This window comes from Hippoglossus hippoglossus, chromosome 14 (assembly GCF_009819705.1).
Source record: "Hippoglossus hippoglossus isolate fHipHip1 chromosome 14, fHipHip1.pri, whole genome shotgun sequence".
NCBI lineage: Eukaryota > Metazoa > Chordata > Actinopteri > Pleuronectiformes > Pleuronectidae > Hippoglossus > Hippoglossus hippoglossus.
This window is the reverse complement of record NC_047164.1, coordinates 5,055,238-5,080,962: the sequence shown is the minus strand read 5'-3', so window position 1 is coordinate 5,080,962 and position 25,725 is coordinate 5,055,238. Positions and strand designations below refer to the sequence as shown.

At 42.8% G+C, this 25,725-nt stretch overlaps 2 protein-coding genes across 4 annotated transcripts in view; both read left to right on the top strand.

The window, feature by feature from the left end:
- LOC117774159 (T-lymphoma invasion and metastasis-inducing protein 1-like) overlaps nt 1–3,882 on the top strand; it is a 72,490-nt gene extending 68,608 nt beyond the window's left edge. For both annotated transcript variants that reach the window (XM_034606351.1, XM_034606350.1), the window contains exons 27-29: nt 792–879; nt 982–1,154; nt 1,532–3,882. In XM_034606351.1, the coding sequence (XP_034462242.1) occupies nt 792–879; nt 982–1,154; nt 1,532–2,127 (857 nt within the window). In that variant the 3' untranslated portion in view covers nt 2,128–3,882. The remainder of the gene's footprint in view (nt 1–791; nt 880–981; nt 1,155–1,531) is intronic.
- Nucleotides 3,883–6,278: 2,396 nt separating this feature from the next.
- The window catches only part of grik1a (glutamate receptor, ionotropic, kainate 1a), a 35,183-nt gene continuing 15,736 nt past the window's right edge, over nt 6,279–25,725 (top strand). The window contains exons 1-9 of one of the 2 annotated variants that reach the window (XM_034606352.1): nt 6,279–6,708; nt 18,049–18,216; nt 19,055–19,312; nt 20,747–20,928; nt 21,497–21,550; nt 21,839–22,009; nt 22,713–22,856; nt 24,776–24,883; nt 25,125–25,169. In XM_034606352.1, coding sequence (XP_034462243.1) covers nt 6,618–6,708; nt 18,049–18,216; nt 19,055–19,312; nt 20,747–20,928; nt 21,497–21,550; nt 21,839–22,009; nt 22,713–22,856; nt 24,776–24,883; nt 25,125–25,169 — 1,221 coding nt within the window. In that variant the 5' untranslated portion in view covers nt 6,279–6,617. The remainder of the gene's footprint in view (nt 6,709–18,048; nt 18,217–19,054; nt 19,313–20,746; nt 20,929–21,496; nt 21,551–21,838; nt 22,010–22,712; nt 22,857–24,775; nt 24,884–25,124; nt 25,170–25,725) is intronic. The other variant, XM_034606353.1, reaches the window with a different exon arrangement.

Below are 25,725 nucleotides of genomic sequence, written 5' to 3'. Positions count from 1 at the left end.
TGGGGTCACAGTTAATTATCCTGCAATTAGTCTAAAATATGTAATTAAGAAGAAACTCTTTGAGGCCCCATGTGGACACTGGAGGCTTTAAAATTTATATCGTTTGTCAGATATAATCTCTATGAGTCTGCACAGAGGGAAACCCGATGAAGGGAGTTTGGATTTTCACTACAGATTGTGCTTCATTCATACGTAATATTACATGAGTGTGTCAAATAAGAAGCTTGAATTTGCACCGAAAGTATATGTTGTATAAGTCAAAGTTAATATATTATTATTAAGTTAATATACAAGGGAGGAAGTGGACATTACAATCTCTATTTTGATGCCTGACAAACAGTTTTGCTCTTTTCCACTATAGATTTGCTCACTATTAAAAAGTGCACATAAGCTCTAACAATGCTGTTTTATAGAAATACATTTATTCTGCATTTCTATGTTGCGGTCACAGCAAAATATCATTTTCATGAGAGATTCTGTCAGAGGTCGTTTCTGATGACGATAGCTTCCAAACCTCTCGAGTCCACTCAGTGTTTCTGTTTTTCTCTTCCACTGAAAATTAATGATCCTTTAAAAGTAAAACAGATACTCACCTATTAGTGGGTCTGCATGCGGTCGTCTTGGCTCTGTCCCAGATGGACCTTTAATATCCCTCTGGTTACTCAGCTCAAGTGATCGTTTATCTGCCTAATGACCTCTTGTTAAAGGGAAAGAAATGAATGGTGGAAATTAAGCCAATGTTGTTGTTTTTTTAATATAGCTCACATCTGTCTTCTCTCCCTCTCCCTCAGACTCTGAGGGGACGGCGGTGTGTGAGATAGTTCACACAAGATCTGAATCTGAAGGGAGACCAGAGAGGACCTTCCAGCTGTGCTGCAAGTAAGAAGCGTACACATGTGTTCAAAAGCTGTAAACCGAAGCTAGACCACATCAAACCTTTTGCCAATATACATGTTTATGTTCTTGTGTTCTGATTTTCAGTTCTCCAGATAGTAAGAAGGACTTCCTGAAAGCGGTGCACTCCATCCTCAGGGAAAAGCAGCGGCGGCAGCTTCTTAAGACGGAGTCTCTGCCGCTCAACCAGCAGTACGTCCCGTTCGGGGGCAAACGCCTGTGTGCCCTCAAAGGGATGCGGCCCGCCATGAACAGAGCAGGTGACACAGCTGGGGCTTATCTTTGTATCTCTGTGTATTGTAATCCACAATCTGAAGTTAGGACCAAAGGACATGTCGATTGTTTTATATTTTAATTTCAGATTTAGTTGTAGTCCTCTAAAGAAAAGAAAAATACTTTGACATTTCTAGTTTTAGTCCAGACCAAGGATGAACATTTTGGTCAAACTGCTGTGAATTTTATTAACCAGCAGATGTCGCCAATAGACCCATTTCTGAAATGTGAAACCAGAGACTGAATATCTGTGAGAAATGTGCAGCTCAGCCAATCAAAGAAGGACATTTAGATTTATACAGTGTTTGTACCTGACATGACCAGAATGTAACAAGGTGTCATTTATCTGTTTCTGTCGCTTTAGCTTCAACTCCATCTCGAACGCTGGCCCGCAGGAAGCTGGTGAGGAACCGCTTCACCATCGACACCGACCTGGTTTTCCATGGCAACAATAACAACAGCAACGACTCTGACCCTTCCTCCTGCTCGCCGCTGTTCCAGCAGCGTCCAGCCCTCCTCCAGTCCCACAGACCTCAAGGCGAGGACACGGACCGCTGGGTGGAGGAGCAGTTCGACCTGGGTCCCTACGAGGGCCAGGGAGAGGGCATCGGCATGGGGCCGGTGAAGGAGACGGACATTTTAAGCGACGACGACGAGTACTGCAAGTCTGTGCGAGCTGCGTCGGCAGAACCGCCCGACCTGGAGGGGAAGATGAAGGGGCTGGACCTGCAGGGTGGAGAGATGAGGAGTCACAACCTGAACGGACGAATAGAGACAAGAAGTGAGGTGATGGAGGAGGAGGAAGTCGAGCGAATAAAGCACGGTGATGATTCGTTCACCTCCTGCAGCGTCTCCCTGTCCCGCTGTGCGACCCCAACTCTAAAGCTTAAAAATGACCACGATACCGTCTGGGTGCGGCGGGACGAACTTGCAAACAGGTGCAACAGTGACATCTACTGAAATAAGAATAAGACGACCAGATGAAGAAAGGAGATGGTGGTTTCTTCCACTTCTTACACAAAGTAGAAGTGCGAGAAAGGTGGAGGACGGAGTGGATAAAAGCTTTAAATATGTAAAAGTTGAAGGATAACCTTGTATAGAAGGTGTCAAGCCCTCAGCCAGTCCTTCCCAGTGTGACGACACAACCCTCCTCCTCCCACCACACCGCTCTCTCCCTTATTCAGACAATCCAAAAGTACTGAAAGTGAGTAAAGATAACAAATGAGCGCGGCTTCATTAATGTGTCTTGAAACCTAGAGATTCTCATCCTGCGCTGCTTAAACTAGAAAGAGTAGAGTCCTCACTGTCTTGGACACGCACGCAGGCATCACACACACACACACACACACACACGCAGAATTGTACGTGAACAAGACAGCACAGTAAAGTGTGTGTGTTTGTACACTGCACACAGAAGCACAGCCACAGAGACTGGAGGCAGCTACTGTACCATGCACGCACTGTACTGAAGAGACGTCGCCACTGAACTGTGACTTTCTGGCCAAAAACAAAACAAACAAAGTTTTATTTTTTAAAACACAGGAATGTGGGTGTTTCTATTTTTCTGACTCGGAAAACTGTTTGTATTTCGACGCTCAAGGGCTGTGTGTTACTGACCTTCTCTTCAGGGGCTTCTGGCTTAACGACTGCTGCGTGTGAGATGGTGAGACCCAACTAGCTTTACTGTGCTTTATATCATTTTAAGTTAAATATCAGCTGCACCTCGGTTTGCAGCCGGGAGTACAATAGAGTGCCGTTAACCTCTTGTATAAAAAATATAGTTTTGAAGCTCACTTTTGTCTCCTGGAATTATCCTTTTTTGAAAGATAGTAAGTCTTTATTTAACTATTGTATTTTTACTGTCATTTTGTAACGTTTACACCACATTGAGCTGCCCAGTGTTACGAGCCACCTCCTGTGTTTGCTGCCAGAAACTCGCTTGTGTCCTTCACAGCCCTTATTTTCTTCTGTTCTTAATTAAAATGGCCGTTTTTCATTACCAATTTCATTAGGTTCATTAAACCCCAGAGGCCAAACTCTCTCCACGATCTCCACCCCTGATAATTAGCAAAATATTTCCTCCAACGATCCTGTTTGACTTGAATTTTCTTTGTTTTTTAAAAGGATGGTAGAAACAGAGCCATGTCACTGTACTGTAACAGAGGAGCGATCATGCAGTCGACCTTCAGACGTTCTCCTCTGCTCTCTCCAGCTCTTTTTGTTTGACCTTTCAGAATCACAGAATCTGGCTCAAGCAGACTTCACTCGCCTGTTACCACTTCCCACTCTCTCCTGCATTTCTTCCTCTATCCACCAGGCTGTGCTGTTTCTCTATATGTCATCACCAACAGCCCTCATGCTAAGATCAACAAAGTCATCGCACCTTAATGGTTGTATTGAACATGCACTTAATGCCCACCTGTCTGGGGGTGTGAGGCTCTGAGTCAGTCAGAGATTGAGGAGAGTGGAGGGGGGGGGGGGGGAGATGTGGTCTGGATGTTCTTGTGTTTTTATTATGCTGGTTTCTTAGATTTAAGCTCCCGGGTGACGAGGCCCCGTTCGGACGTTCAGACTGTGAGGTACAATCACATTCCTTGGAGGCACATACTGTGGGAAACCCCCTTTGACTTCTCCCTTTGTACTAAAACTGTGTTTGTACGTTTAACAAGAAACAGTGGAGTATGGTTTTTATGTTAAATAAATTTTCTAAATTTAGTTTTTGTGTGAAAGTGAGAATTATTTTTCGTCCTTTTTCTTTCTGCAACTGTATCATCACCTTTTTCTTCCAGGTGTTCTCATTGGAATAACTCCCTCTCATAGAGGTTATGGAGAAATCGCATTCAGCCCATCAAATATAAATAATGATTGATGCCGGAGCCTTTTTGCAGATTCAATTTCAGTGTGGAAATCCATTGTCTTCGGTTTTAAAATGTAAAAGGTTAAATAAAGGATTCAAAGCTCTCTTCTCCAAAAGCTTCAACTTCAAGAGGGCTGACTTGATTTAGAGAAAATATGGCACCGTATAAAGTCAAAGATGCCACGGGGAAATTCTAAACTAAATAAGACACAAAGTTAAATAAGATCAAATATCTTTGAAATTGAATTTGTGTGGTCAGAATGGACCTCTGTTGTCGGTAATAACATCCATAAACACATTTGTTTTGAATTGTTTTCTTTAATGCATCAAGTAATCCTGTTTCCTCAGCTCGAGCTCACTTTGACATGTGTGGCATTTACCAGATCCTCTCTGCTCAGTATTCATATCAGGCTGGATTGGTGTTGGGACTGCTGCCAGAGGACTCCTCCTGGAGAGGCTGGGGTGGCCACTGTCTGGGTTAATTAAGTTTGTCTATAGGCTGTTTGTCAGAGGTCCAGGTTGAGTTGGCAGGTTTTTTTTCCTCAGATCATTTGGCTGCCGGCCTGGAGAGAGTTTCACAAACATTGTGATAAACAAAATGTCAATTCTGTTCAGAATGTTTGTGCTTGAGGAGAGTTGAGACTCCGAGGCGACTGGCACTCGATTCTTGGCCTTTTTCAAAATGTCACGATATCAAACCACGGGGGCCTGAATTTAACGAGAGAGTTTACAAACCAGTGTTGATGGGATTGTGCATCAGTCAGTAGTTTTTACGACGGAACATAACCCTAACCTCAGGTCTCTGTTTTTATTCAGGGATGGTGGAGCACTCAAAGTGACTGATGCTATTCAAAATCTATTCTCAAGTCATGTCGCCGTTATTATTATTTGAACTGTCTCTCACTGGGCCGCGGAGATAAAGACCTCGTTTGTCTGCGGCGAGAGATAATCTGGCATCTGCCCCTGTAACCTGAAGATTACTCTCCTCTCATCAGGACCGGTGGAGGCAACCGCTGCCAATCCATCTGCTCCTTAATCCAAACCACGTCCAGCCAAATAAAGACACCAGATTAGACCAGAGCCAGACGGTTTTCAGTGTAAAAGCAGAGCTGTCAAGGGGAAAAATATCAGACACCCGATATTTGGACAAATTAAAGGATTCTTACAATTCCTGCTTCAAATAGAGCTAATTTCTTGTATAGATGAGGAAAGATATGTCAAAAATAATTTCCTTGGCACTAGCAAAGCACTTGTACGTCACATGATCCAACAGAGGCCACAGACATCAACTTACATGTTTGTGTAACAGAATAAAACACTGGATTTAAGTTTTAAACCTTGAAATGTGTAACTTTGGCCGCCAGGAGTCTTACAGTCAAAATAAAAGACCTAGTTTGATGATGTCATGAAGCAGCCTGGGAGTCATGGGACTTGTTGTCTTCACCACCACTGCTCATGCTGATCTACTTTGCTGTCGCGATTCATTCGCAAATCATGTTCACGGATGAGATAAAAAGTCATACTCACGATACACAGGAAATGGAAATAATTAATCATGATCCATTACGAGTTACCAATATAAACATAATCGGAAGAAAAAAAACAGCTAATTGGCTAATTAGCTAGTCGAGTGGTTTTCCTTTGTCGTACTTCATTTGTCCCAGAAATTACTGTTCAATTACTTGCTCCACGAAAGTTCCCATTTCCCGACTTCGGTGTGTTCACGTGCTTATAAATCAGAATTTAGAGACATTTTTAACACTCTAAACTAAATTTGTCGTATTTATGTGTTTAAAACGTTCAAACAAGTGGAAATGGATGGATTTGAACATTGTTGGAAACGTGTTGGATGATGTAAATGCACAAGTCAACAAAACATATAACACATCTGGTTGTTCAATGATAATAATAATAGTTGCTTCATTTTATCTCTCACTGCTAAACTTTAATTGTTTTACCTGACGGCTGTTTGATCCTGTTTAGCTCAACACGCTATTTATATTCAATTTCATTTTCTTATTTTCCTTTATCGTAACTTTTTGACTGCTTTTATGTAAAGATCATTGTGTTGTATCTTATGGATGAATTGTACCATAAACATAGTTTATTATTATTATGATTTTATTTTTTGTGTATTCTTTTGAAAAGTCTTGCAGGAAGTTACATTTCCACCAGCTTCACACGTCTCTCTCTCTCTCTCCATCTCCCCCCCCCCTCCTCTCTCTCTCTCCATCTCCCCCCCCCTCCTCTCTCTCTCTCTCTCCCCCCATCAACCAATGAGTGGGCGTGTTTACTCTGTCACACTTTTTCTCCAGTTAGTGTTGCAGACAGTTTTGATTCCAGAAGATGTGACTCCGGTTGGTTTCCTGCGGGACAGTTGTGTGGATTTTATTTCAGCCTCCATCGTTTCACCGTATCTCTTCATGCTGGTGCGTCGGACTGACGCGGAGCGGAACGGATCGGTTCGGCTTTTAAACTTGATTCAGGGGCTTTTACGCGCGGGTCATGGAGCGTCAGGTGTGTGAGCGCACGGACACGGCTCGCGTCCGTCTGTCATGGTGTCGGTGCTGGCGGTGAGATCTCGTGGAGCACGATGGAGGAGAGAACCTCACTTTTCTTCTTGTTCTTCTGCCTGGTGGTCGCGACGCAGCTCAGCCGGAGCCCGGCGCAGGTCCTCCGGATCGGTAAGCGCAACAGCTGATTACGCGCGGTGGAGATGAAGGGAGCCACGGGGGGTATCTGTCAGTCAGAGAGAGGAGAGCGTGTGGAGACAACATGGAATCATCCCATCACATCCATTTAGTCCAATCTGTGGTTTCTGTGGCTGTAAACTTGTTTAATTCATTGTTGATCCATTTGGTAACAAACATGAATGGCGTCAATTGTCCTCAATGTTTGCTCAGGGGTGGTTTGAGCTCTTAATCCCAGAAAAACGTGATTATTCTCACTGTTATCTAGGAGGTTATAGAGTCAAAGATAATTTACAACAAAAGACAGATTCACTTCTCTTCTTTACCTCACACAAAGCCTGTCTTTCATTTTTAAATATGGGAAAAGGTTGAAAAGTTAATTTCAAGTCACTATAAAGTGGATCCAGGTTGTATTTTTTTCTGAGCTGATAATGAACACTCACCTTTTATTAAAAAAAATTACCTGTAACAGAAAATATCTCAAGTTCTTATTTATCTTGATGAATTAAGGGAAAAAAGATGAAAAGTTTTAAAATTCTTATCTACTGTAATTCATTAGAGAATACGTCTGAAACTCCGTTGTCATGCAATGTCCTTGAACGTATCTTTTAAACCAATCAGATGTGAATCTAACTTGTTACATTAAAGGGAACCAAATGTGCTTAACACCACACACACACCTTGTAGACACACAGGCAGGTAAGACTAATTGATTATTGATTCCTCCCTGTGTTCTCCCCTGGCCACCAGAGACCCCTCTTGGGGCGCCTTCATTCAAAAATACCCCCTCCCCTCCGCAGCAGCTGATCTTCCCACACACCGAAGCCTCTCCATCACTGAGATGGATGCAGCGTCGGAGCAATCAGCCCCTGTCCTGCTGTCGTGTGCGCTGGTGTTACGAGGAGCCAGAACTTCACCTACACTTGATTAGATGGGGGCTGCCGAGCGCCCCTGGGCTGTGTTCATTAATCCCGGCGTCTCACTCTCAGGGTTTGAATCAGGCATGAGGAGAAAAGTCACATGTGGATCAAATTGACTGAATACATTAAGATTTGGAGTCATTGCCACGTGTTCTTACCTCGGAGGGATGGAGGAGCTGTAGACGAGGGTCCCGTACAGGGCTGGATGCGGAATGTCTCCCAGGAGAGCACACGCCTTATATTCAATCAAGCTGCATTCGATTTCACACACACATCAGGATCCATGAATCACTCCCTGGAAAATAGGTGAAAATATAAAAAACGCCCTATTTCACTCTGTGAAAGAAAGTGATTAAAGAATCTGCCCCTTTGTCCTGATCTGCTCCAAACTTTAATGGGTTCTTTCTTGGCTCATGTCCCATCCTGTGTGGAAATCTGTTAAGTCATTTAGTTTTAATCCTGCTGACAAACAAACAGGACCTCCTTGGCGAAGGTATACGTTTTATAAACTGCCTAAAACTTTATTCATCATATTATTTTGCAGTAGAAATCAGGGGGTTTGCATTTTATCTTAAAGTTTCTAACGTGATAATGTACAATAATTAATCTGCAGTAGAGCATATGAACATGCATCACTTGCAATATATAAAATAGTCATTGCATTCGTATAAATTGTTTAATGAAAACAAATTTCTGTGGCATGAAAAGAAAAGGCAGATTTACGCAGTTGGGACCTTGAGGAGAATCTTCTCTGATGATCAAGTATTTTATCTACAGGGACAAAATATTAACAAACTAGATGAGTATAACTTGTACTATAACTATAATACTTTGCCCAGTAGAAGCAAGAATAGTGGGTTTTCCCTCTAAGAGGAAGTGATGCCCTTTGACAGAATCACCAGGGATCAGCTTATACGTGGAGTTTCTGATAAAGTGACATGTTTTAAGAGAAGAAAGTTTTCAATAATGATTTGTCTGTTATGGTTTTTGGTTCAGACCTTCACACAAGATGTCTCCTCATTGGAGAAAACTAAATAACTCAGTATTTCTACGCTGCAGACTTCAGGTTTCCACATCATCTTCTCTCAGTAACACCGTGGATCATTAGAGGAATCAGAACGACCACGTTATCACATCTAAGGTGAATGCACAGAAGCTTTTCTCCTTCAAGTCAATGTGAAAACAGGCTTCTGGTGTCAAACTGTGCACATACATCATTCAGCACAGTGAAGGTCACACATCCAAGTGAAGTAACAACAAATAAATCACATATTGCAGTGGGGGGGGGGGGGGGGGGGGGGGGGCTTTGAGGGGCTCGTACAGAGGACAGATAAGGTTACAGTGGATTACAGAGGGTTCACACCAGCATATCTGCACGTCTGATAACTACTGTCAGTGTTACTGCTCAGGAGTAAACAAGCCATTAACAACAACTTGCACATTTTGAGACTAATTCTGACACGTTAAGAAAAATTGATAACACTATAAGTTGATATTCATTCTTTAGAATAAATGTATAACTAAAGAAACATGTCTCATATGGATTAGATAAAATGTGTCAGGATGTTTTAATGTTTATAAAAACTTGTCAGAGCTCAAACATACTACATCCTTGCTACAGACTTTACAAAGATGAATGACATGACAGCTCCCCTAAAGTGAAACCAAATCATCTTGATCTCCCCCTGGTGGCTGGCTCCAGTACAGGTCTCAAACCCCACCTCCTCCATGTGAGCAGATGGGACATATACCAAATTGAAAAGTCAAATAAATAACTTTTTCTCAAAGATAGATTCTGTCATTTTAGGGTAGTTCTTATCACACTTTGACAGGTTTGGTTTTAACGTCACGATAGGGGCGGCTGGGGCTAAGGGGGGTGGAGCGGGTTCGATCCCAGTCTTCCCCTTCCACGCGCTGAAGTGTCCTTGGGCAAGATACTGAACTCCAAATTGCCCCTGACGGCTGTTTTCACAGGGAACCTTTGAACCTCTGACACCTTTTTCTAAATTACTACCAATGAAAAATAGAGAATCCAGTTATTTTGTGTCCCTTGATAACATCGTGATGGAGGCTCACCTGTGAGTTAGATCTCTCTTTAGCATGGACAGCATTTGTTCCTCTTATCTGGTGCAGTCCACCGCTGCACATGCGGAGGTTTCCTGATGAGGAGTTTGGCTCCGGGTCACACGTTAATATTCAGCACCATTCAGGACATTAAGCTTTGATGGTTCAGCTCAGACCCTTGAACAACACAACTCCTGAAATGCACACCTCTCTAAAAGATTTACATATAGACACTGTGTGTGTGTGTGTGTGTGTGTGTGTGTGTGTGTGTGTGTGTGTGTGTGTGTGTGTGTGTGTGTGTGTGTGTGTGTGAGAAACTGCAAGAAAAAAATGGTGGAAATGCAAAGATTGGCTCCAGGTGTCTCTTTCTGTTAACTGGAGGATCGCTCCATGACTCTGTGCGTCTCCACCTGTGTTTTTAATGCTCATTTCTTAAAATGTTGATCTGTTAATGATTCAGAAAACCCTTCAGCGCTCGTGTTCGTCATTTGTCGAGATAAAAGCTCTGGAGTTTCATTCTGCATGTTTTTTCTCTCTCACCCGGAGTTCGTCAGGTTTTAAACACAGTGAAGCAGATTCAGCGTTTTCCCTTTTTGATGTCATATTCCAACCAGCGTTAACATAGATTGTTAACCTGCTTTCAGACATGCACTGAACTTTGAAGATCCTCCACTGCTTCTCCAGAGGGACTGCTCTGTATGTGTGAATGTCGGAGTGAGAACCTCCAGAGTTTCTGAAGGCGTCTGAGCAGAGAACCTCTCGTTGTGTTGTGCATGTGTGAAAAGACAAATGGTGGAGAAACATGTGTGCAGCAAATGTGATGCACAGCAGCGACTGGGTCATAATTTGCGAGCCCAGTTCTGAGCTTCACAGGCAGCAGGTTCCTCGGTGCATCACAGCACCAAGAGCCCACGATGTCTCCAGAAGCTTCTCACAAGTTACCTGATCACTGAAAATCCTCTACTGATCACTAAGAACTGTTTTACATATGAGTTTGATCATCGTGTCTTTGAATCATGAATCTTGTATTATCCCGTTTGTCATAGTGGTACTACATATTATTCGTCAAATGATTTGTCAAAACTCTAAATCTCTCTGAAAAAAAAGAAAACTATTGATCAGCTCCTTATATTCCTGTTGTTTCTCTGGTTTTCACAAACAGGAGCTGGATTTACCAGTAGATCTTTTAGTTTTTCAAAATAAAACTCCCAGTTTTGCCTTGATGGTCCATGTTCCATCTTGCAAAACATATTTTAAATCACCCAGAATAATCATAAAGAGGAGCCTCCGAGCGTTTATGATTAAACACGTAAATATGAATCATAATACATTAATGTCTGAACGTTCAGCAGTTTGATTTGTTCAGCCGCTGCTGTAACGTTTATATAAAGGTCACCTGCTTAATGTTATTCATTAGTTTCTTTCTCTCAAAGCACCATTAGTGAAACAAATGAATCTCTCCTCGGCCAAATTGAGAGTTTTGCAAAGTTGGCCTCACTTCTGTCACAGATATATGATGACGTCTGCGGTGGAGCGATGGTTTATCTCGCTGGCAGGAGCCCAGGACTCTGAGTTAGTTGTGAGGAAGGCAGAGCTGTAGCGTGCGTCATGGCGTCGCATGATAACAGTCGTCTTGATTTGTGTGTATTGATCCTGTGGTCTTTCTCGTGATGTGCTGATCCACCAGCTTCTATCCGTCTCTTTTCTGTGTGTGTGGTGCTGTGGTACCTGGGTCCGTGTGACCCGCGAGCAGAGAGAAGAAATGAATCTGGAGCCTGAGAGAGTCTCGGCCTGAAAGGGAAGCTGTGGTGTTTTGCCAGCCTCATTTCAACCGTAACACACACACTGCTCTCATTGTGGCAAAGCAGAGCCAGAACACAAAAACTCCAGCTAGAAAAATCACCCCCTTCCTCCCTTCTGTTATTCAATGCAAAAAAAGACCCATTTCCGTCCATATTAAGTTGGTATAAATGCGCCAATTGAGGATATTTTCAGAGTGGTCATTGCACTGATGACTTCCAGAAACGATTTCCAGTGTTTCTCTCGTCCTCGGGGTCGTATTCAGTTATTTCTGTCGTCCTCTGTCTCATCCCTGACTGCGTTTCTGCCTTGTTTGCCCATTTGTACGTCTGCCTTGATTTGTAGTCGGGAACCAAAATGTTTCCTGTGCTTTTCTTTTCACAAGCAGAACAACAGGGTGCAGTGACAAGTCCTGTCATTTAGTTTGACATCCGAGACCCCTTATTTCACCGGCCAAAAACGCATTTCCTCCCGCCTGCAGACACTTCACCTCTCCAGAGAGCCCGGCCACGGACAGACACTGATGGCAGTCATTTCTGGAGAAGGCAGGGTTCTCATCCTCGTTCACAGCTTTAACAAAGATCCATATCTCTGTCTCGTGTGCTGACTTTAAATTTTGGAAAGAGTTTGACTCTGCATTTAGGCAAAGCTGGAAGCAGGTTGCTGTTTTTGCCCCGTCTGTGTGTGCAAATTAACTAAAAAGCTGATCACTCAAAGGTCAAAGCTCCACATCAACAAAAACATGATCCGAAAATGTTATATTTTTCAAGATATCTCTGCAAACACTAGAGCTCATATTGATCAGACGATGATCCCTCATCCTATGACGTCATGTGATAAGTGACATGAAAATAATGTCATGCATATTTCAAAAGTGCATTTTTGTAGGCACATTTACATCTTATTGGGGTTAAGACATTGAAAAGTATTCGATATTTTATCATATGGGGAGAAACGGCGTGATCATGACATCACTATTAATGCATTAACTTTTGCAACTAATGAGATTAAACACAATCTACAGCTTTGTTCGATGAACCGATCAATGGTCATTATATGTATTTAAATAAAACAGAAAAGAGTTAGCATTGCCTGATACATCGTGTTTGTGCATCCTTCCTCCTTCGCTTCTCATTTTTTAGTTGAAAATATGAACAACATTGGAAAATGTGGATGAAATAATTAGGACTAAAAACCTTATGTTCCTTTTTGGCTCTCAGTCATCAATTAGTATTTGTTTCTGCAGCAGTGTTTTTGTTTTAATGACAAGAAAGTATGTGCAAGTAAGGACAAGCTGAGATATCGGCTACAACATAGAAAGTCTATGGTCGGCACATGTTGTTATTGGCAAGTTAAATATATATTTTTTTTTAAAAGAGAAATGTCAAATCCTCCGGTGCATCACTTCATCAAAACACATAAAGCTAATCTCCTGTTTTGCTCTCTGGACTGTGACCTTTATAAGGAAGAGATGCATCATATTGTTAAATACCCCGAATATATAAATCCCCACTGAGGCAAATGGAAAAATAGATTTTATAAGTTTGCACTCATCCTCAATTTGACCATAACAAGCTGCCCTGTGTTTTAAATGAAGCAGCGTCTGTGTATCTTGAGTGGGTTTGTGTTTTGTGCAGATCAACTCTACCTGCAAACCCCAGTTGCATGTTAAAAGGCATTTACAGCGTCCTGCGGGTCCTCTGAAACCTCCAGCACTCATTTATGCTTTCTCGTGGAGCAGATGGGTGAGTTCCTCAGGCATATTAGTCCTCATTATTTGGGAATGAATGAACGCCTTTAGTGCTCGGAGGTACGTTCATTCATTCGCGGGGGGGGGGGGGGGACACCTTGTTTGAAAAGAAATGTCACTTTTATGATGTCGGGAGTCACAACGCACAGCAGAGTTCAAGCTTCTCGGTGAGAAGGGCTAAAACATGACTAATTAAATAGTAAAGAGAGGGATGAGTGATGTAAGACTCTCCACGAACACACACACACACACACACACACACACACACACACACACACACACACACACACACACACACACACACACACACACACACACACACACACACACACACTTGTACCTCTGGACTGAAGGATGAACTGACGTCACAAAACTTGTTTTTAGCCACAACTTGAGGATTAATTCACTAATTATGACCCAAAAAAGCACACAAATTTTCAGTAGAATATAAAAAGAGATGATATTGTAAATCTAAAAGTCCAAAGGTCAACTCCACTGTGACATCATCATGTTCTGCATATGCACTTAATACCTTTTATTCCATATTTGCACCATACAGTAAATAAAGATGGAGAACAGGTCTCCACTTCTTTCCGTTGAAGCCAAATCATCCCCAAAATCATTTTTTCCGACATGTGCTTTTTAGTTTGGTCCATGTCCCATCCACTAACATGGAGGAGGTGGGCTTTATGACCTCTACTTCACTTTTGGGGAGCTGTCTTGTCGTCCATCTTTATATTCAGTCTATCCTCTGGCCCCTCTAAGCTTTAATTCTTGTTTTTCTGTTTCCTCCGCAGCAGACAGAAGCTCATCCTGAACGTATTCACATTTTACTTTCACAGTTTTCCTCCCATTTACAGATGCGTGCTTGGTAATTACAGCGATTGCAGAAGAAAATTCATTTTCCTGTTAATAGCATAATGGGTTTTTGATTATAATTGCTAATAAGCTGCTGTTTCATTAGCAGGGATTTTATTTACGACCCGGACATCTTCTGAGTGCTTGTATGCAAATTAATATTCCTTAAGCACGCACAGAAAAAAACCCAGAGATGTGATTTTGTGGGAGTGACGTGTCTCAGACATTGATTTTGATGCCCGGCTCAGACACTGTATCGGGTTTGTCATCAAGCTCGTGTTCAAAGAAGTGCACACGTGTTAATTAACCTGTGTTCTGCTCATCTCGTGCACAGCACTTGACCAGCAGCTGTTAGAGTCCATAAAAGCCCGTTCTGCCTCTGCCTCTCATATTATAGTGTCTCCTTATATGCGGTTGACGATTAATCAAGTTGAGTTCATTATCCGCCTCTTGTGATGACCCAATAATTCAATTCCAATAATGCCTCCAACAACTACCCTGGACTTTTTATCACTGCCTGTTTGTGGAAAGGGATTTAATTCAGAGCACCAATTAAATTGCAGAACCCTGAAGCAGCCGGGTGTGTAAAAACCAGCGCAGTAGAAAGTCGGAGCTATTGATTAATGAAGCAAGTGGATCAAATGACTTCTCCCAGAGACATTAATGTCCCCTCATTGTCTTCACTTACTTCATTATGTTTATTGAAAAATGATGTCAGCATACAGACGTTGTGGAGGTTGAAAGTTATAATAAGACGAAAGTTTGAATGGAGGTGTTGTCATGTAGCAACTTCAACTCTTTTCTATAGCAACATCTTTATTTAAGATATTATCTACAGATTCTATGAAGCTTTCTTTCTGCATCATCTTCAGCATCATTGTCCCGATATGAACATGATTCTTTAAGAATGTCTTGAGGGAATTTCTTTAAAATTTGATAAAAAGTTTGACTGAGGACTGATCTGATTAGATGTTGGTGGTCAAAGTTCAAAGTCGATTTGACCTCGTAAAGACCTCATTGCGTTCATTAATCGCAATCGAGGTAAAAGTTTGAAATAATCGTGATATTATTTTGAGGTCAAGATCTTATAAAACATTTATTTAATCTACACGATATTTGTTATTTCTTCAAATTTGGTGCAAACATTCAAAGAACACATGAAGGATTTTGGAATTTCCTCCACATTTTCACCAGTTTTAATTTGGACTCCATCGTGAACTGATGCGATATCAGAGGTCAAAGGTCACAGTGACCTCATGTTATTGTGACTGCATGTGACCCTGGTTGGTGGAGACGTACAACCACAGGTCGCTAGTTTTAGTTTGTACATCGTGACGCAGGAGCTACAAAAGGAAATGGTTTAACATCCCATTCAACATCAAGAGCACAAATGTATCTGTGTCATGCTGAAGAAACCAACATATTTAAACAATACTTGATTCTTGTGTCTCAAGTATGTTCTGAACTTCCTGGAAGCTTCTTTTATTTTTTCACTTTCACACAAGAGCAGTTCCGTGACTTTAAATTCATCTCGCCTCTAAGTCCACACTTCACGTCCTCTGCACCTCGACGACAGGATGTTGATGTGGAGTTTTCAGCATCGTTTCTTCAAAGTCCTGCTGACAGTCGAGTGTGTGTGTGTGTGTGTGTGTGTGTGTGTGTGTGTGTGTGTGTGTGTGTGTGTGTGTGTGTGTGTGTGTGTGTGTGTGTGTGTGTGTGTGTGTGTGTGTGTGTGTGTGTGTGTGTGTGTGTGTGTGTGGCGCCCATATTGTAAAAGTAAGAGCAGTTTCAGAGGAGCTACCTTTGAATCAGTGGTTTTCACTTTTACTTTCATGCACAACGTTTTTTACAATATGCTTCAGAGAAAACTGGTGATTGTTCATCTTCCAGCTCCTTCATTTCACATGCTTCTGTGGGAATTCCACATGAACTCTCCTGCTCGGGATATTCAAGCTGGAGACACTGAAACTACAAATATTACCTTTTATCGGGGACATAACATATTTATGTCTTTGTTTACGACGGGGAGATTTGGCTTGCGTAAAAAAGGAACTGTGTGAAAATGACCTCGTAAAAGTCGGGCTGCACAGAACATTTGGTGTAATTTTATCTTGTGCAGATGGTTCGGCTGTTTATAGAATAAATATAGAAGTATGTCGTTGGCCTTATCTGTTTTACTGTCGACCGATCTGGAGCCAGACTGTCTCTGTGACTCCTCTTCGTCCACGGCTTCTCTGAATGGTGTTAAGGTTTATGAAGTACGTTAGGTATACTGTATATTGTTGTAGTACTTTCTAATACGGGGTTACAAGTTTTATCTATAAGCCTTTATTAATTATTAATGAAAAATCAATGTGACTGTTTATCCTGCTTGATCATCGACCTTCTACAAAAGAGCTGCAGACGATTAATGTCTCAGTAACTTCCTATTTCAGACTTGATGAATAAAACCGACTGGCGTCAAAAGTGAACCTTGATCGCCCCCTGGTGGCTGTCTGCATTATAAGTCGTAAAACCTCACCTCCTCCATGTTAGCAAATGGGATCTGGACCAAATTAAAAAGTCAAAGTACATGTTACATTTTTTTTTTCTTTCATAATAGGTAGTTCTTATCACATGTTGTGTTTTCATGTGTGTTCATGTTTTTATTAATGGGGTGAAACATCATGATTGACAGCTGAGATTGACTAATGATTGGTCGAATGCATGTATACGATATTTACCTCCGCCAAGGAAGTTTTGTTTGTTTCTCTGTGAGTTAGAATCATTACACAAAAACTACAGAACAGATTTTCATGAAACTTGGTGGATAGATGATATATGGGTTAAGGAAGAAACCATAACGTTTTGGTGTAGATGCAGGAATTTCTCAGAGAATAATTCATGGATCTTGATGGAAAAGAATCAGGGATATTTAGGGGACTGATATTTATGATTGTGTGCAGTGTGGTGCAGTTCAGGGGACTGTTGATCGACTGAGTGTCATTTCAGTTTAGCTTCTTATCTTTTTTTTTTTACAGTGGGAGGAAGTGCAGACGTGTTTTTCCATCTTCAATCACAGTCGGTGTTTTGAAGATTTAAGACTGCAGACGTGATGGTTTAGAAATATTGAGAATATACAAGAATTTATTAACGATGACTTTATGATGTGCAATAAATAAATAGCAAATACCACCGAATGGGATTTTATTTTTTTTATAAATCCCAAAAGGAAAATGTAATATTAATGAAGAAGCATCCACAGCATGAACTCGGTGCATCTCAGCAGTTCAGCAGAGTCGTAATGTTTTGGTCCTTCGTTAGTTTTTTTCCTGTTTTTGATAAAATAAAAGCAATTTCATTAGTGCAAGTAATTTTATGCAGAGTACATATGTACCGGGATGATTAGAAGCGTGTGTGCGTGCCTTGTTTTGAATTTGTCCCGGTCCAACAACCATTTGTTGATTCAAAGTCCAATAACTGGGAGACGTGATTACATATTTCAAAAATTAAACCATTTTCCATTTCCCTTATTATTCATTCAGCTGCTCTCGGAGGTTGTTTTATCCACGGTGCTTTTAAAACATGCCTGATAATGCACTTCATGTTTTCACTTTGCTTTAATGTGCCTCGGTGTGAAGAGCTCTAATTGAGAGGGAGGGTACTCGGGTTTATCAGCTCCGAGTTTGTGTGTACATGCATATTACTGCACAATGAGGTGGAAGCACTAACAGTAAAAATGACTTGTCTTCAGTGACCAGTGGAAATAGAGCAAGCGTTGTTTTTCAATGTTTTTATGACGGGTTTTTGCGAGACATGGTTTTTATCAAAGGACGCAGAATCTTTCCAGCCCACACAGAAGCACAGTTTCCATCAATTAAAGATCTGTTATCACCGACGCTGCCGCAGAGTGGGTAGTGACGCTTGTTATTAAAGTCCAGCTTTGTGCTTCTCCACGTGCAGGTGGGATTTTTGAGACCCGGGAGAGTGAGCTGGTCAGCATGGACGAGCTGGCGTTCAAGTTCGCTGTGAACAACATAAACCGTAACAAGACGCTGATGCCCAACACCACGCTCACCTACGACATCCAGAGGATCAACATCTTCGATGGATTCGAGGCTTCGCGGAGAGGTACCAAATAAAACAGCATATTTACCTTTAAATAAATCATTTATAACACATTATAATGTAGCAGGTGTACGACTCCTCTTGTGGGTGGAGGCAGTGTGTAGATTAGTACTGTGAATTAATAAACACCTATTAATATCCTCACAGGTGCAGATCAATAAGAAAGTACATCTTAGTTAGGGATCAATTTCATCTCTCAAACTGATGTATTCATTTATGTTTTTGTTAAGTTTATAATTTAGTAAACAAAGTATATGTTGTATTTTAATACTAAGAGTGATGGATTCACTGAAACTTGACAAATTTAGCAAAAAGTTAAATATTAAATTTAAAGTAAAAGTAATAAAGTACTTAAGTAAATGTGAATTATAATTAGGAGAATGTAATTAAAGCATTAAAAGTTTAAGTCGTCATTATGCAGACAAATGCCTCCCATGACTTTAACATTGTTTTTTTTCTTTTTTATGAAAAATCTATTTAACACAAAATTATCAATATTAAACAACTGACTGAAACTAAAGGTGCTTTAAGAAAATAAAACACTTAATACTTAAAATATTGCCTGAAAGGATTTTCTTAATACTCAAGTGAAGTACTGGTGCCTTCAAATTTGTACTTAAGTGCAGTACTTAAATTGTACTTCTTTATATTTAACCAGTGGTAAAAAGGAAATATACTTCAGTTAACCTCAAATCCAAATGACCCTTAAAACCACGCTACAGTTAACGTTACTCAAGTGAGGAGGTGGAGGTGAATATGGTTGTGAAACTATCCGACCTATTTAATTCCCACAGCCTTGTGATCATTGAACTTCTGACTCTGAGTCGTTCTCCTCCTCCAGTGTGTGACCAGCTGGCTCTCGGGGTGGTGGCGGTGTTCGGCCCCTCCCACAGCTCCTCGGTCAGCGCCGTCCAGTCCATCTGCAACGCCCTGGAGGTCCCGCACATCCAGACCCGCTGGAAACACCCGTCAGTGGACAACAAAGACACGTTCTTCATCAACCTGTTCCCCGAGTACACCGCCATCGCCAGGGCCATCCTGGACGTGGTCACGTTCTTCAAGTGGAGGAAGCTGACGGTGGTCTACGAGGACAGCACAGGTATCGGGCCCCTCGTTTTATCATCATCTGTATATGTTGGTATTGATTTTATTCCCCAGTGCATGGCTGGATATCAACAATAACACTGCATGACATTTGAAGTGAAGAAACGATGGGGAGAAGAAGTCAAACGTGCAGCCTTTGTGTTTTCCTTAATATATTCATATGTCGCGGTTCTAATTACTCACAAGATGCACAATCCTGCCGTCCGTCACCATCCTCCTCCTCCTCACGCTGGCTGCTGAACCCAATCTGCTGCAGGGCACCGCTCCCTCATATCAATCAGCTGCCAGCGTTCCTGCCCTCGGACTTGAAACCGCTGAGATCCCAACCACAACTCTGACGCCCTCCAAATCCAGCAGCGTCCCACAGAGAGTTCCCGCCCACGACCTGGAGGAGTGTGAAACCGCTGCAGCTGAAATGTCATAGTTTATGGATTTCTTCCTTTTCATGCTTTTTTATTTTTGATCAGAAATGTACTCTTTTTAAATGTCACCGAAGGCACACACCTGCACAATTTACACACTGTAACGCACACACACACACACACTTACACACTTACACACACACACACACAGGTACAGAGTCTTATGTGCACGGGCTGCACAATAAAGGTGTTTGTTTGTCTTTGAGGAGATTAAAACACAAAGAAGAAGATGCCAGAAGATAAGCGAGAAGATAAGAGTCATTCAAGCACGCGCTGAATTGTCCTTGAGCAAGACATTGAACCTTTGCCATCCATCCATTTATCCATCCATCCATCCAACCTTTGAGGGTCACAGGGGGAAGTGGGGCCAAGCTGAGACATGACGAGGTACATCCTGAACATTAGCTGCTTTCAGACATCCACTGAGATCCTCTTGAGATCCTCTGGACATTCTCCAGAGAGGCTCTATGTGCGAACACAAATGTCCGACTGAGAGGCTCCGGATTTTCTGCGGCCGCCCCCCCCGGTAAAAAGTCAGCAGAGAGTCCGAAGGGGCCGATGTGAGAACACAGCAGGAGGTCCTCCGCAGGAGTCACAGCAAGCGAGTGGGCGATGATGTTTCTATCACGTGACAGACGCAATATATCTCAGGATGAAAAAGAGGAGCCACACGTGTAGAAGACACTGACGAAGATGTCAAGAGAGCTGTTACCGATGAGAGCTGATGCCGGTGTCGATGTGCTGTAAACAAAAACATGTGATCTCCACCACCTCTGTGTTGAGGGGAGAATCTCTTGCTGCTGTGTTTTACATGTGTGAACTCCAGAGAAAGTCCAGACCCAATTCCGCCAACATTCTCCGACGGTCAGTTCTGAAAACGGCCAATTCAGAGTCTCCATGTCTTTGGACTGTTGGAGGAAGCTGGAGCTCTTCTCCTGTCTCTGCCTCTCCCCTTGTTGAACAAACGTGTCAGAGGACAAAACTGTCCGACTGTGCTTCTCTTCCAGGTCTGATGCGGATGCAGGAGTTGATCAAAGCTCCCGCGAAGCTCAACCTGAAGATCAAGATCCGGCAGCTCACGCCGGGCAACCAGGACGCCCGGCCGCTGCTCAAGGAGCTGAAGAAAGACAAGGAGTTCTTCATTCTCTTCGACTGCTCCTATCGAATGGCTGCGGAGCTCCTCAAGCAGGTTTGCACGAAGATTTATCTCAGCAACTTTTTAGTTCCACGGATTTACAACATGTTTATGCGTCTTCGGGGACGACACGTTTCACGATTCCTGCAACACAAAGTCTTTTTATGTCGCAGTAAATCTTACGGAGCCTATTACCTTGTTTACTAAGGCTTTCATTGTGATTTAAATAGGAGCCATTAAAGGACATGATAAAGAGAAGTTGTTGAATAGGCTCTTCAGGATGAAATAGCACTTCCTCTTAAGTGTCAGGATTTTAAATGGTGCTCAACTCATTCTCCTTCAGTGGCTGATTTATGACATTAACAGACATTTGATTTTTTTTTTTTTTGTCATTGTAAAAAGAGACAATTAGAAAGGATTAAACTTAAATGAAGCTTTTTATTTATTCAGCTGCTAAGTGAAATTCATCAATATTTTGAGTGCTTTACTTATTAGTGCAAAGTGGCTCCCTTCACTCAATATAATATAAAATAATGCAAAAGAGAAATGACGCTGCAGAGAAACTCCACAATGTGGCCGGACATTTTCCTTAAACGTTTAATTTCCTCTTTTCATTTTGCAGCTTTCATCAATGGGCATGATGACGGAGTACTACCATTTCTTCTTCACAACTTTGGTGAGTCAGGAAAATGTGCGACTGTTGTTTCACGGGAGATAAGAGACGTAGTGTTTGCGCGTAACAGTAAAACCGAGCTCGTCGTCTGGGAGCTCGTTTGTCCTCTAACGGGCTTCGTAAATTCACGGCTACAAATGTTGACGTGATTCATCAACAGTAAAAAGGCTGAGAACGTGACAGACTGTTTTTATCTCTTTATAAATATATATATATATATATATACAGAATCACACTCTGCTCTACCTTCACCACCTGCTCCTCACGTCCATCTCCTCTCTCTCTTTGCAGGATCTGTTCGCACTCGACCTGGAGCCGTATCGCTACAGCGGCGTCAACATGACAGGGTTCAGACTGCTGAACATAGACGACCCATGGGTGGCGTCCACCATGGACAAGTGGGCCATGGAGAGACTGCAGGGTCCCAAGCAAGAGATCGGCCTGATGGACGGAGTCATGACTGTAAGTGTCTTGATGTCACCACCTGGGAGGAGGTTAGGTTTTTATTGCCGTTTGTGGGATTGTCAGCAGGATAACGTAAAAACTACTGAACCTATTTTATTGGAACTTTGTGGAAGGGTGTGGTGTGGGCGAAGGGAGACCTTGTTAACTTTTGGAGAGGATTTGACTGGGGGGGAGCTGAATTTCTCAATAAATAATAATGAGATCTTAAAGAAAAAGCAAGTACAGTGAAGATGACGAAGAGTTTCCTCTGGAAAACTCATCTTCCTCCTACGTGGACTTCTGCTTCCGAGAGATGCATGAAAAACCTGCACTCCTGCTCAGGCAGAACCTGAAAATCAGGGAGGTGGAAGAGGAGGAGCGAGAGGAAGACAAAGAGGTCGATGAAGGGTATCCAGAGGAACTTCATGATGAGCAGGAGGAAAAGAAAGAGACTGATGAGGAGGGTAGAAGTCAGTCCCGTCAGTGGGCGGGTGTGATTCAGAGCTCTGAGGTGTCAGACTGAAGATGAAACAGAACTGGAATTGGGGGATTGCTGACACACATACACAAAAGACAACAATGTGCAGACACAGGTTCACACAACGATAATTGTCATTGTTTACTCCTCTATGAATTACTCTATTAATATTTCTTTTCTATGAGATGCCTTGAGCGCTTTTGATTGAAGAAACCCTAACAACGTCTTCCTCCCCCTCCGCAGACAGACGCAGCCTTGATGTACGACGCCGTGTTCATGGTCGCCGTCGCGTCCCAGCGAGCCACTCAGATGACCGTCAGCTCCCTGCAGTGTCACCGCCACAAGCCCTGGCGCTTCGGGCCGCGCTTCATGAACCTCTTCAAAGAGGTCAGTGTGGGTGGAATCTCAGAGGGATCCACAAACCACGTTACATCCGCGGCGATAACTTCACCGCCATGTTTTTCGGATGGCGTTGCTTTTGAAAAGGGGCTTCACAAGCATCTCCCCGCTCAACGCTTCGCCTGTCGAACAACTGTCAGATCGTTTCTCGTGATTTGTTACTTTACGGGTCCCCCTCTGAAAGTACACAACAGGAAAATATATGGTATTTATGTAGTGATGAGCTGGAAGCTTGCGGCCTGCCTCCGCTGTCAGACTGGATGCCTACAGACAGAAATGAGGCCTTTGATGCACGAGTGTTTTGATCTCTTAAGTCTTAAATCCCGCGGACGACCGTTGCCTGCCATGGAGACGGAACATTATCATTCAATCCCCTCACCCCCCCCCCCCCCCCCCCCCCCCCCCCCCCCCCCCCCCCCCCTCATCTCCCCAACCGCCACCCTGCCCTCCGTCTCTCTCTCTCTCTCTCCCTCTCTTTCTCTCTTTCTTTTGCTTTGCCTCTCCCTCCCTCTCTCGCTCTGCTCCTCCAGCTTTTTTTCGTTTTTGTTTGCCGCTGCGCGTCCTTTGATGCATCTGTCCTCCTGTGCTATTCATCACCAGATAAGAGGCCTTTTGATTGCAAGCAGCAGTAAAATATCTCACACAGCACTCAATTAAAACCCAATTCTGACGAGAGAGAGAGAGAGAGAGAGAGAGAGAGAGAGAGAGAGAGAGAGAGAGAGAGAGAGAGAGAGAGAGGCGAAGCTTTCATTTAACAAGCCAAATTAAATATTGGGCACTTTAACCTGTGCATTCTCTCTTTCTTCTGGTGACTGCAGTTAAAAATATTTGGCGTTTCTGTGAGAAAAATGAGCTGAATTAGATTTTTTTTGATCTCTTGTTATTCAGTGTTTATCCTTTCATGAGTGAAAACAGGATTTTAAATCTTAAAAGTGTCAACAGCTGCAAAAACTTATTTTCTGACTGACTTTCCTTCAACAAGTTCATCATGTCTTCACAACATGAAGCGTTTCTTCACTTCAATTTCCTCACGAGTTTCCTCTCATCACAAACTCTGCTGTCCAGGATAAGTAGAGCCTGAGAAAAGTTATTTTTCTCAACAAGTGTGCAATTAAAACTTTCTTCTCCTCGAGCCATGTCCACGACTTTGTAACAGCCACAAGCATTTTAACACTTTTTCAGGTTCAAGAGGTTCAAGGGGGACGCTGGTCTGCAGCAGTGCATAAATGTGGGTTGTTACTTAGTGCAGCGTAGCTCTGCTCGTGTCTGCACAGGGATCTCTCCCCTGCTCCATCTCAGACATTATCAAAAGAAGAATTAACTTTTTATTCACATTTGTGCAAGTTATACGAAATAAACCCAAAATAATGAAAATACGCTTCATTAATAAGCATAAAGTTCAATAAAATGTTGATATTTATTACATGAAATGAGGCAGGATAGAAATTTGTTACTTTGTGCAGGATATAAAGCGAAGGTATTTGTTCCGAATGGAACGACACAGTTGTGCAGGAAGAAGGTTCCCGGTTTGAATCCTGGGCCTTACTGTGTTAAAACTGCATGTTCTCACTGTGTGTGAGAGGATTCTCCTATAAGACATAGGTTAATAGATTAATTGGAGACTCTAAATTGTCTGAAGGTTTGAATGTGAGAACTTCTGTATGTAGGACCTGTGCACATTGTTCTTCGCCTCTCGCCCAATGTCAGCTGCGATTGGCTGATTGATTTCACCACATCCTCCAGTCTTCACCTGACGTGATCCTGTGGCTCTCACAGCCGTCTGGCTTCTCTCTGCCTTCATCACCCACACTTCTCTCTGTTCCCAAAGCTCCACTGAGGCTCGGCGAACACCAATAACTCACACGGCATCTGAGACTCCTCTCTTCCTCTGCCTCTCCTCTCTGCAGGCACAGTGGGACGGACTGACAGGGCACATTGTTCTTAATAAGACAGATGGCCTGAGGAGAGACTTTGATTTGGACATCATCAGCCTCAAAGAGGACGGCACTGCCAGGGTGAGCGCAGAGGCCTCGAATAGCCAATTACACCACTCTCATGCTGCTTCCACGCCGGCTGAGTCTTTCCATTAAGGCGTGTGTGTGTGTGTTACTATGTAGATTTTGTTTCCCATTGTCCATCCACACATTAATTGTCTGGTTTTGATTTCATTCATGAATATTAATAACGCTGCAACATCTGATTATTTCTCTCCACGCTGTCTGTGCTTCACGTCGGCCTCCTCACTTTTGTCTAAAGGGTATCATGGACGGCGGAAGTCGCCTCACAAAGAGGTGGATCAAGGTTTGTGCCAGTGCCTCGTTTGGTCCGGGTGTTTGCTCTTTCCTCCTCGTCCTCCCCCCCTCTGCTCTCACTCTGTATGCCTCATGCTCCCCCCCGCTCCTTGGCTTGTCAACCTTGTTTCTCTCCACTGATTTTGTGTACAGCACTGCCACGTTCTGTATTTGACATTTTCCTGTTTTTTCCCCGTGTTTGAGTGCAGCCACGGCTCTGACAACTTGTCAGAACTTTTGCAGCAGTAGAAAAGGAAACTCTGAAATCTCTTGGTTTAAGTATAGACACAGCGATTCCTCCGTTTGCAAATCCTGCAGCTTCACTTGGTGTCTTGTTTCTGCAGCAGGTGGCTGTGAGTAATAAGAAGGAAACAAATGATCCTGCAGATCCTTCACTTCTGCACAGACGTGTCAGTCCACTTCCTTTAATGTGCTTCACTCTCACTGGCTCCGTGGAAATGACAGGCCGGCAGTGTTTTAATTGCGGCCGAGAGGGATCCAGTTTGCAGAGGAGACGACAGCTTCAAGGATCGAGATTTGTCGTGAGAGGAGCAGATTGGCTTTGT